The sequence below is a fragment of the Gymnogyps californianus genome, chromosome 8, assembly GCF_018139145.2.
Source record: "Gymnogyps californianus isolate 813 chromosome 8, ASM1813914v2, whole genome shotgun sequence".
NCBI lineage: Eukaryota > Metazoa > Chordata > Aves > Accipitriformes > Cathartidae > Gymnogyps > Gymnogyps californianus.
The window spans coordinates 32505040-32517531 of NC_059478.1; the positions used below are offsets into that span (position 1 = coordinate 32505040).

At 37.2% G+C, this 12492-nt stretch overlaps 1 protein-coding gene across 1 annotated transcript in view; it reads left to right on the forward strand.

Annotated features, from left to right (window-relative positions):
• HOOK1 (hook microtubule tethering protein 1) overlaps window positions 1-11332 on the forward strand; it is a 29587-nt gene extending 18255 nt beyond the window's left edge. The window contains exons 11-22 of the mRNA XM_050900808.1: window positions 224-425; window positions 1079-1189; window positions 1433-1520; window positions 1605-1665; window positions 2270-2410; window positions 3050-3137; window positions 4004-4038; window positions 4631-4713; window positions 5121-5221; window positions 5584-5685; window positions 6800-6868; window positions 7679-11332. Of these exons, the coding sequence (XP_050756765.1) occupies window positions 224-425; window positions 1079-1189; window positions 1433-1520; window positions 1605-1665; window positions 2270-2410; window positions 3050-3137; window positions 4004-4038; window positions 4631-4713; window positions 5121-5221; window positions 5584-5685; window positions 6800-6868; window positions 7679-7837 (1240 nt within the window). The 3' untranslated portion in view covers window positions 7838-11332. The remainder of the gene's footprint in view (window positions 1-223; window positions 426-1078; window positions 1190-1432; window positions 1521-1604; window positions 1666-2269; window positions 2411-3049; window positions 3138-4003; window positions 4039-4630; window positions 4714-5120; window positions 5222-5583; window positions 5686-6799; window positions 6869-7678) is intronic.
• The last annotated feature ends 1160 nt before the right edge of the window (window positions 11333-12492 follow it).

Below are 12492 nucleotides of genomic sequence, written 5' to 3' on the forward strand. Positions count from 1 at the left end.
CCACTTAAACCCTGTGGTGATTTCAGTTTTTATAGGCAATCTTTGCATAATGCAAGTTTGCATTGATGATGCATTGAAAAATAAAGCAGTAAGATTTAACTCTGCTGTTAAGCATGTTGCATCTCTTTGAAAATAGCTTGAATGTGCATGAAGGCAGAATTTGACTTTTTTTAATCTTTTGAAGAAACATACTCTTTCTTCTAATTCCTGTTTATACTTTAAGGACTACTGCAGACAAGGCAAGTAAGCTGGAATCAACTGTTGAAGTGTATCGTAAAAAGCTGCAGGATCTGAACGACTTCCGCAGACAAGTCAAATCTCTGCAGGAAACCAACATGATGTATATGCACAATACAGTCAGTCTGGAGGATGAACTGAAGAAAGCCAATGCAGCACGTGCCCAACTAGAAACCTACAAAAGACAGGTAAGGCTGCATCTATACTTAAGATGTTACTTTTTCCTCAGATAGTCGTCTTACCTAAATTTATTTTAATTATGTTTCAATGAAAAAAATTGAACAGTTTAATTTAACAGCCCATGGGCTTAATCTGTATTGTCCCCTTAAAATTTCTTATTAGTGAACACTCCTTCATGCTCTGCCATTCACTTTCTGTTTTTCCCTGTTTGTTAAACTAGCAAGCTTAACTGTAGTTGCCCTCTCAACTGACTAGTTGTCCATGGTTTGCAGGCTTTTCTTCTTTACTTTAAGTGAGGTGATCTGTGTGCCTGGGAGAGGTTGTTCAGCTGTTACTGAGATCACTTGTATGTAATATTCTGAACTTTCTTAATGGAAATTTATTTTAAACTGTAGAAGTTTTTTATTTCAATTTCACTTATTTCAGTAGTAATTAAGAGATGCAGGAGTTAAATATTTTTAAAAAACAAAAGAAAAAACAAAAACCAAAACCAACAAAAAAACCCCAAACACACAGGCTCCCATCCCATCTCCCCTCCCCCAGGCTTGGAGGACCAGCTGTTTATTTTGGCTGAACTAGGCAGGAGTGAAGGTTTTAACATAGCTTTTAAAGGTAGCTTCTTGCCACATTCATGTGCTGAATATAGTCTTTTTATGAAAAGGTCCAGGAGCTTCATAACAAACTGTCTGAAGAATCAAAAAGAGCTGATAAGCTAGCATTTGAAATGAAGCGACTTGAAGAAAAACATGAAGCTTTAATCAAAGAAAAAGAGGTAAGTCTCTTGAATGAGAGTTTATTTGAACACCTACTCTCAAATGCTCTGCTTGAGGAAAACCTTCCCAGAAGTAGTGCTAACATAAAAATAAAGTTCAGCAGCTCGTGTGTGTGTGTATACACATATAAAACATAAAATATGTCTTAAAATGTGTGTGTGTCAGTAGTATTCCTGATTAATGTTATTTGGTCTTAAAGTGGTGCAGTATGACTTAATTCCACCTCAAATATATCTCCTTAGAGACTGATAATACAGTGTGATGCATTAAAAGAGACAAATGAAGAGCTCCGGTATTCACAGATGCAGCAGGATCACCTGAGTCAAACAGGTATTGCTTTATCTTCAAGGACTTTTTTATGTATATTAGTGATTTTTTCAAGTTGGTTAAATTAAACTTCCCATGCAATTTCAGGTGCATCTCATGTTAAAAGCCACGAGACTCTTGCTGCTGAAATTCTGCCAGTGGAATATAGGTAAGAGAAAAAGGTTGAGGTTGTTTTGGGGTTTTCATGGATGGGGCATAATATTGTCTCTGTGAAAGTTCAATATTTTTGGCAACATGACTCTGTATCCTACTTCTTGCTTTCCCTCCACGATGCTTGTTTGGACCCCCATGTAGCTCTTCACAATTATTTCCTCATACTATAATTACTTTGCATTCTTTCTTAAAAGCATATCAGATTGCTGTATATAAAGTTCAGCTTGAAACATCCTCTTTAAGGAGCAAAACAATTCTTATCTTGCCACTGGCAGACAGAATAAATAATACACAGCAACTAAGACAGAACAGCTAAACGCTAGCTAATATTACAGTCTGGCAGAGTGAAACATAAAGGCACAATAAGATCTGGGTTTGGAGTGACTTAGTTTAAAACTTTGTTCATATCTCTTACAATTTTCAAAGACAGTAGTTTAAGTTACCTTTTAATAAAAAATTGCGTTGTTACCCCAACTATATCCTTAAGCAGAACTTGTTTCGCTCGCTTCAAGGTTGGAGGAGCGAACAGGAATATTACCTCCTACTCTTAGTCACCTTTTTCTTAATTAACAGTGGCTTTTTTGTTGTTTTTGATTCAGAGAAATGTTTATTCGGCTGCAGCATGAAAATAAGATGCTTCTATTACAACAGGAAGGATCAGAAAATGAACGTATTACAGAGCTCCAGGAACAGCTGGAGCAAAAGCATCGGACAGTGAACGAACTAGAAACTGAGAAAAGGTGATGGGTGAAACAGCATCGTAAAATATAGCAAAAAGTGATTTCTGGACCTTCAGAGTGGCCTTGTGGCTTAAATCTGTAGCGAAGCACTGTGCAGGAAGCCAATTATGCTTTTTCTTTCACCAGTGTAATTCACGAAGGGTTATGAAGCAAGCAAGAAGGAAAGTAGCTTAAATGTGGTGTTGTGAAATGTGGTAGATATGTGTGTAGCATACTCTGAAGAAAGTGTTGCTTATAGGATGCTCTTCTTAGCTCTGATTCTTGGTAGACCAAGAATGGATGTAAGCTCTATTTCTAGAACTTCAAACTAATCATGTTGTAACACTGGGATGGTCTGAATTTCTCTGTCAGTTAATGAATACTGAAAGCAGTTTACTAGGGGATGAGAATTTTGGGTAGTTAAGTTTTTTTCTCAAAACTTAAAATTATTCTAGGTCTTTCATTATAAAATGTTTAATAAAGCTGCCATGTGTTTGTTTCAGCAGAAGTTCAAGTCAAACTAAAAGCATTTGAGATCAGTTTCTTTGTGGCTTAAGTCCTGCTGGGTAGACCCTCTGAAAAATTATAATCCAGACATGAAACAGAAAAATCTGTCATGATCTATTTAGATGAGTAATAAGTGTCTTTTCTTCCTAAAAGGTTAAATGAAGAGCGTATTGGGGAGTTACAGCAGCAGATTGAAGACCTGCAAAAGACTTTACAGGAGCAGGGATCCAAGACTGAAGGAGTAAGTGAAAGTTGAGGCTTCTTGACCTTGAAGACATCTTGCCAGTTTTGTTTAAAATCCTTCAGTGTAACATCAAGTCCTTTGTTTAGACATGCCTCTTCTTTTTCAGTGTGTCTAGTGCTGATAACTACTAAGAAGGCAGGATCGTAGTTTGGTGCTTGTTTTGTTTTGTTTGGGTTTTTTTAAGAGATTTTTTTTAAAGTTAGTTTGAAATGCACTAGTTTATGCAGTAGTAAGAATAAGCAAGCTCTGAAGCCCCTTCGGGTCACACACACACACCACACACACACACACCCCGCCCCCAAAGAAACACACACTTTTCGAAAGACCTTACAAGCAAACAAGCAAAGATCTTAAACAATTGAGGTGGTTCTATGTATTCTAAAATCTCTCTCCTGCCTGAAAACAACTCCTTCAGTTTAGGTAACACAGACTTGGCTCCACTATATTCAGAGCAGATGAGTTTAGTCTCTATAATATGAAAATCCATGAGACCCCCACACCAACTGCATTTCGATTGAAAAGCTCGTGTTTTATGTGATTCCTTCCCCCCACCTTCTTTTAAGGAACTGTAACTCTTCTACCTTCTACTTTACTTTTAAAAATCTCTAGTTTTATCATTAAGTGGTGGTATAGTGAGAAGGATAGCTTTAAAGAAAAAAGATGCTGGAACTGGTATCTGTGCGATTGCAAAAAATATGAATGCAGTTACAGAAATGCATGAAAAAATGTGGTTTTCTTAGGATTTATGTGGTTTGACTTATTCAGGTGTGCTAAGTATTCTTGGCTGATTTGTAAGAGCACTTTAACATCGCGCAGTATGAAATACTGAAATATAACTGAATTTTAACTCTTTCCTTTCGTAGTCTAGCAACCTGAAGCAGAAATTGGCAGCACATATGTAAGTAAGGCACATGCATCCACAATAGCTTATTTATGCTAAATAATTTTACTGTTGTAGCTCAGAAACTGCCTAAATCTTTGTAGGGATGTCTTGTTTTTCTAAGCCGCTGATTTGAGAATCGTGCATGTAGTGAGTTAAGTATTAGCGTTCTAGTTTTGTCTACTCGGATCGTGATAATCTTGTAATACTAGTATCCACTTGACTGTCTCTTCATCACCAATAGCATTTTAACTGTTCGGATTCTACAACAGACTGCTAAAACCATCACTCTTACTGCACTCAAAACATATTTCATTCTTCTGAAATACTTCCATCCTTTCGGCAGATGTAGTTCCTGCTGAGGAGATGCTGGAGGGGTTCATTTTCTTTTTTGTTTCTAGTTGTAGGTAAATGAGACTCAATTCAGAAGTCACAACTTTCATGGTTCTTCAAAAATACATAGTAATATTTCTATTTAAACTCAAAAGAATTGCCAGAGTTTAAAATAGTTGTTTAAACACTTCCACCATCAAGTTTCAGCTTTCAGCTCTTAAAACTGTGCATGGAATTATTTGTGAGCTTAATCCTTAGCCCAGCCTTTCATTCATAGGGAAAAGTTGAATGAAGTTCATGATGAGTTACAGAAGAAAGAGGCTGATCTTGCAGAACTCCAGCCTGATGTTAGTCAGAACCGTAAGTTGTTTTGTGTGGTTTTAGGGTTTTTTTATGAGACTGTGTTAAGTTTCTTCTGAAATGATTCCCATAGCCACTGGGCTATGGGATACTTGTCTGGATAAGGCTTTCTGCTACAGCTTAGCTTTAAGCCCAAAACGGGGGTGGGGGGAGGGTTTTTTGCCCATGGTGGTGGGCAGGGAGAGGTTCATGGGGGCTTAGTTTTGTTGAACAATACTCTGCAAAATGGGAATTCAGGGTCAGGTGGGACCTTACAGTACAACTGAAACAAAAATAAGAACTTAGGAAATTGTGTAGTAGCTAGAAAGTTTATCTGGGGGGTGGTTAAATCAAGAGAACACAGAAGCCTTGAAAGTACCATGTCTATTTTTATTTTGTATGTCTTTGTTGATAATTTCTGTAAATAGCCCAGAAGATTGGAGAGCTGGAAGCAGCTTTGCGAAAAAAAGATGAGGATATGAAAGCAATGGAAGAAAGATATAAAATGTACCTTGAGAAAGCAAGAAATGTGAGTGGCATATTTCTGAAGAGATACGTTCCTCCCTCATAAACTGTTAAACAGATAGCTTTTGAGTCCACCCCTCCACCTCCCAATAAAAATTAGTAGCTTCACGTTGCATTTTTAGTCAAATTGCTCAACTGCAGTGAGTTAAGTGCATGAGAGAATGGGGTTTAGGCTAAAGCATGAGATGCATTAATGATTCCTTTGTACCCTTTGCTATCTTCTGTTGTACAGTGTCACAGCCTAGTTTTCATCCTAATTGCCTGACTAGTGCTCAGTCTGTTTTTATATTTCTGCTGTGAGCAAATGAGATGCAGAGCTGTTGAGAATCAAACCTGACTTGTAATGCTTTTGTTTTGCCTGTACAGGTGATAAAAACCTTAGACCCCAAGCTAAATCCAGCATCAGCAGAAATTATGTTGCTCAGAAAACAGATAACGGAGAAAGACAAAAAAATTGAAGCACTAGAGGTAAAAAATTACATATATTTAATAATAACTTCTAATATGTTCTGCTGTCTCTGATATTAGACACTCAAGTTACTGTTTCCTAATGATCCAGTACCCTTCAATGCTGCATTCAGTTAGAAACTGCACAGACCATCAAATCTAGAGATTTTAGTTTGTCTTAATTAACCTTGTATCCTAGTATAAGTCTGTCAGAGCAGTTTACTTTTCAACAGTGTTTTCAGTGTACAACTGAAACACTAATCTAGATTCTTTCTAAACCCTCTGAAAAGCTATAAGTGAAATACTTCATAAGACTAATAGTTTTGCTGTGTTACAGTAACTTGTACAGAGCTGCAGAGTCTGACCTTTTTTAGTAGTAATGTAACTTAGTTTGTATGAGGGACTAGGTATTTGAGCAGTGACTTGTTTAATTTACTAGACCCCTGATATCAGTGGTTTCATAGGCTGGAGTTCTTGAAACTATATATAAGAGTAAAACCTGTTAATTCAGTAAAATCTGCTTGGCTGAAATCCTCAAAGGATTGTTGACAGTAGTCCAAGTACCAAAAAAAATTTGGGAAATGCTACATTCAGTTTTATAGCAATATTGATGGGACTGGTTAGAATAGTTACCTGAGCAAATACAAAATTCCTCAATACGAGTTAGTAGGCTGAAAGGTCTGACTTCAAAAATGCTGTGGCCTCAGATTTCTTCTATGTGTATGTACTAGGTAAGTATACGATATAATAGCAATTCAGTAACATGATAAGAATATTCAGCCACTAGAGGTACATTCTTGTCTTTGACTTTCAGGTGAAAAAATTACTAAATTATTTATAGACTTTCTGATACACCCTAGACTTTCATGCATTTCCCGCGCCATGCACCCTCAAAGTATGTTTCTAAGTTGAACTGCAACTTGTGTAAAGTTTTGCCTCTTCTTGAAGTAGTCTGTAACTTCTCTCATAGTCATTTATGGCAGTATCTTTATTTACACTTCTAAGCCTTCTAGTTATTTTGCATATTTAAGCATTTCTGCTGCATGTGTTTATTTCACTCAATGGACTGCAGTAAGTTTATGCAGATTATTTTTGTGATTTCTTTGAGATTGTCTTCTCTATTGTCTCCTTGCAGGCTGAATACAAACTTGCTAAGTTACGTGATTATGAGGAAAAGCTAATTGTAACTGCATGGTATAACAAGGTGGGTCAAAAGTTCATTTGTTGGTATCTCAGAAATCAGAAAACCACATTTTGCTAAATGTGACAGTTAAATCTTACGTTGCCGTTTTTTTCTTTTTAGCAATATTATAACAATCAACTATTTTGTAAAATTATTTTGTTGTATGTTTTCTGCTTGTATTCTGTGCTGTGGAACAGGAGACTTAAAATTTGGCATAGGCCATGGCTTCCACTTATTCATGTACTATTTGCTGCCACAAGCTTCCATCTGGATTTAGCAGGCAAAATTCCTGAATGTTCAATAGCATTTGTTGTTGAAGTTTTTGGGCTTGAGACAAAGGGAGGCATGGTTCAAAAGGTTTCCAGACTCCTGCTTTAGATGTTCAGTGTCTTTCGCACAGTATTTGTGAAATACAGATAGAGCCATCTTCTCATCCTGCAGCAGTGTTGCAAAGGCTGTTAGAACGTTTGATGTTAGATTGCTGTGAAAAGAACTGGAGAAAGTTGTTCATCTTCATATGAAGCAATGTTTAAATAGTTTCATAAAGAAAGACTGGAATGGGAAATCAAAAAAGGAAAGTAAAATTAAATGGCTTAATAAAGGAACAGCTTTACAATAAGCTAAAATTAACACTTTCTGCATGAATGTGAATGAATCTTATTTTCTTCAGCCTTGGTCCATACCTTTAATGGCAGCAAGAGGGTATATAAGAAATACAGTAAAAGAAATTCTGTGTCCGTATTAAGTAAACATGAGCTTTGTGTATGAAAGATGGCCAATTTTTTTCTTCTGTTTTTGCTATAGTGTAAATGTTGTTTAACTTATTTGCAGAGCCTAACTCTTCAGAAGCTAGGTATGGAAGCAAGACTGGTTGGCAGTAGTGGTGCCTGCAGAGATGGTCCCGGACGCTCATTCCTAGCTCAACAACGTCATGTTACCAATACCAGAAGGAATCTCACTGTTAAAGTACCGGGTGCAACATCTGATTAAACCACAAGGACCATGAGGGGAACTTATATGCTAAAGTGTCCTTAAATGTTTTATAGCTTCCACTTCCAATTACTTGATGAAAGAGGAGGTTAGAATGGTGGGCAACTGCGAATTCAACATCAGAACCTATCAAGAAGTGATCAAGTTGATCAGTGGTGTGTCTAGAAGGTAGCATGTAGTTTTCCAAGTAGGAGTAGATTTAATAACTGCAGTATGTATTTACAAGCACAACTTAAAAGATTTATATTTGCCTTCAGAATATATTGTAAATATAAAAATTGGCACTATATATTTAAAACTTTATTTAATGAGTTTGGGCTAGAAAGTTGACTTTTGTAATGGGAAGATGTTATGCAAAAACTGTACTTCAGGAAACTGGCAATATTGGGCATTTTTGCTGGGCTCTTCTAAAAATAAATTTGAAAGATTGGTAACATGTTTTAAAAAATACTTTTTTTAGAATATGAAGTACAATTTTAAAAGCAAGAAAATACTTGCATTTATAGAAAAAGGAAAAAAAGATGTAGTACCAGTTGACTTGTAACATAACAGAAGACAGGATTTGTTTTGTCATCTCAAGTGAGAAGCAGAATTACTCAGTTTATTTAAAAAAAAAAAAATTAAGTTTGTGCGTATATACATTAAGGAAAACCTGTCTTTAAGATGTTGAATTCACTAAAGCCAAATAAGCTGTCTTCTCCTGCGTAAGAAAAAAGCTATTATAATAATTCAAAAGTCTGGGCTATGTTTTAAAAGTCTGGCATATTGGTACACTGCATTTATTTGCAGAAAGGTGGTTTGGTGGGAAGGGACCTCATTTATTTCCAGCTATTTATACAACCCTGTGCATCAAAATTAATTTTCCTCTTTTTTAAATGCAGTTTCACTTCAGTTATTCTGAACTAACTGTGCTAGGCAGATGAATGAAAGATAGCTTTGCTAGTTGTTGGCAGCAAAGATTGTTTGTTGGCAGGGAGAAGAGTGCATAAACTGTAATAGTTTTGCAGTATCTGGATCGAAGAAGATGAAATGGGGATTGGTATCTGAAATTTGTGTGCAGGAAGTTGCTATCTTTCACAAAATTTGTGTCAATTTATTTACCAAATGTCTTGTTTTTGTTGTGAACTGTATTTGTAGGCAACTTGTTAATGTCCATTCTTCTTTGCAAACTGTCTAGAACAAATTCATTACCCCCATAGTTAAAATAAAATGACAGCAGCCCTTAAAACAAAATGAATACACTTAAACTAAGTATTTGAGGGTGCTGTACCAGTCCGTGATCTAATATAAAACTCAGCCATATGTGTGAATGAAAGCATATGTCTGTCTGCGCCATTAAGGCCATCTTTGATTTGACAGCAGGGTTCAGCTTTGCGGAATTTAATTTTGAACTGTGAAATTTGAGTAGTCTTCCATTTTGCATGCCCCTCAGTATGGCTTGTTCTTTGATTTCTTCCTTCCCCAGCATCCAAAATTCTTTATTGGGCATTGCATGCAATGCTAGAGAAAAGGGAAGTATTCATTTTTAATACTCTAGTTAGTGTTGCTTCTTAGCTGTGGTGATAGTTTTACAGTGCTATACATTTAGGGATTCAACAGAGATTCCTCTTTCAAAACTTCTGTCTACGCAAGGCGTTGTTTAAAAGCCAGTCTCATGCTAAATGTGTTATGAGCAGAGAATATGCCAGACAAACTGCCTTTGGACAGTTTTGTCTGTCAGGTTGTATTCTTCAGGACTCTATGCTTCTTTGGACTACCTCTTGGGTTTTGAGGTCTTTTATTGCTGCAGTGATATTATTGAGGTTTGTATTTTTAAGATATAATTGCTTGTTTAATCTGCTAGTGGTGTGGGAGATGGTGGTGAGCAGTGGAACAGGAGACTAAGTCTTAGCAAGATACTTACATTTCTAAAGCTTGGTGCTTTGGTGTGTTCTAGTGAAATGTGAAACTGTCACTGATGGTGTTGAATGGGTCTCTTAACCCTCATTCTTTACAGCATGGAAACTTTCATGGACGTCTTTCACATACTCATCTAGTTAGTAGGCTTGATGCATTTGTTGTACTTCTCACAGTAGCAGAGCTGTGTCGGTAGTCGTATCAGGTGCTGAATAGTGAAAAACTTGGAGCAAATGTCTTTGATGTACACTTCTCAAAACTGCAGACCCTGGGACCAAAAATGACCAAGAACCTCCCTATCATTTAATTGGAAGTTTATCTTCTGACTAGCGATGGAAGAATTTAAATACGGGACTACAGACAGGCATCAACCTTTTTCAGGGCAAGGTTGTCCCCAGTAGTCTTGTTGGGGTTGCCAAAAATGGATCGGGTTTTCAGGTATTAGGTGAAATGTTACTTATTTGGGACTTTTCAAAACTGGTAAAAGTTAAGCCTGTGAATATAACTGAAGCGTTTCTTTGGGATTGAGAACCTGTTTAAGAGTGGCTGTTTTATAACTGGTTAAACTTGGGTTACATCCTATGAATGAGGAAACGATCTGTAGAAATAAACAGTTGATTATAAGCCATGGTGGTGTATTCACTTCAGCTCATCTGGCTATGCAGAAAGGATCGTTAAAATAAGTATCATTTTAATGTTAACTTCATTCATGTCGAACAAGCTCCTGACAGTGTTGCTGTTACAGCTGAGCTGTATGCAACACATAGCAGTAGAACAATGTCAATACAATGTTCTTTGATGCAATGTGCACCACTGCTGAGGCAGGATGAAGAAAGATGCTACTTGTGTCTGCTGCAAGATGAATTTGTATCATGCCCAGAGAGCACAGTTAGGAAGAGATTCAAATTGTGAGATGAAATCATGAATATTGCTGAAGTTAATCAGCATTACTAGTAACTTTAGCCAGGTTCCAGTAAAACGGGTAATATAGATCCAAAGAAACAAAAATATGTTCTGATTGACATATCATTTGTTAATATTTTTTATATAAGATTAACCATTATGGAAGAGAAGTGTTTTGTAGCAATAATACAAATTTTGGACTAGTAGGTTCTTTTACTCAAGGTGGATCAGGCAGCAGTTTTGAGAAGATTCTTTTGCAACAACTGTGTTATAGTGGATTAAGAAACATTCACTGAAAATAAATTTTCACCTAACTCTTTTTTTTTGATCATTAAAAATATATATATGGGTATTTTATTTCCTACAATATACACTTACTTGGAAATAAGTAATATAAGCAATACTGATGTTTTATTTAGGTAGCCATAAATAGTTTAGGCATTAGAAAATGAAAACAATTGTTTAAGAGTTGGTAACGTCTAGTATAGTAATTTTCTTAACTTTTTTGCTTTTTTCCCTTCCCTCCACTAGTCAAGCTAGAGTTAAGGTTTTCAGTGTATCAGTGTCTACATCTTCCGTTTAAAACAAATGTAAACACTGTGTTGCATAGAACTTGAAAAATTGCACTAATTTCTAAACTTTTGGTTTTATTTTTCTTTGGAAAGAATTCTTTTATATTCACATAAAGATTTTTAAAATTAATTCTTTGGTGTCTTTATTCCAAGCAATGTATTTAATGGTCCCTAGCTGATGTAAGCATTCATATTTCTGGGCAACATATGAACTGAGTCTGCATGTTGATATAATTACACCATCTAAAATGTCATGTTACAGGATATGTAACATGTACGTATAATGCGTGTATATATGTTTTGCTGTAACAACAACAAATCAGAGTTGTGCTACCTTCCCCTCCTCTTTCCAGTTCGTTCCTGCTTACAGTTCCGCTCCCACCCAAAGCTGGTTACCTCTACTCAGTCTGCTGACAGTCATCTGAGAGCTGGGCAAGGGACTTTGTGAAGTGGAAAGACTAAAACCCACTACAAATTAGCTGCCGAGTGACTTCAGTAATTGCTTATTGTTACCAAAATAAGTTAGGATCTCTGCCTACTCTCCTCAGCCCCACCTAAGAGGACACAGAAGACAGGTACACACTTCTAAATTGCCATGCTTTGTTATTTGGAAAACTGTCTGCCCTCTTCAGTCTGCTTTGCAGGTTATTTATGTGCCCAGTTCTTAGTCTTGTTGACAGCTTGCTTGTTCCCTGAGCACTAACCTCAACCCAGAAGTGAGGTTGGGATTGAGAGCAGGCAGCCATTCAGCCCTCGGAGTGAAGATAGCAGGGAGAAGGTGTCGCAAGTTTCCTTCAGGGGCCCCATTTCAGACCTGGTTTTACTACAGGTTTTTCCTTTCTCTGAACCATAATCCTCAGCCTGACTATCCTGACATTGGTAAGTAATGATTTTTATTGCCTTGGGCTGCTACCCCATGAGGATGGGGAGCTGCATGATACCTCAACGTGGAAAGGCCTTTGCACTGGCAGAAGTGTCCCAGTGAGTGTGAGGTGAATGGCCAGATATGGAAGAACCATTTTTCCTTCTTTCTGAGGCTGGACTTAAAAGCATTTTCAGACACTGAAGAACAAAAACTGCAGGTGTGTGTTTGAGGGAGAAAGGAAGGGAAGAAGCTCTCAGCTGTGCAGGAAGCCTGAGCCGAGCTGCCGGATGTTTTCAGCCCACATGTGAGCTGTCACAGGACACACACTGGCAGCCACTGCTGCCTTCCTGACCGCAGAAGGAGCGAGCGACGGGTGGTGTGTGCGGGGGGGGGGCTCTGTTTCCAAGTGCTTGGTCATG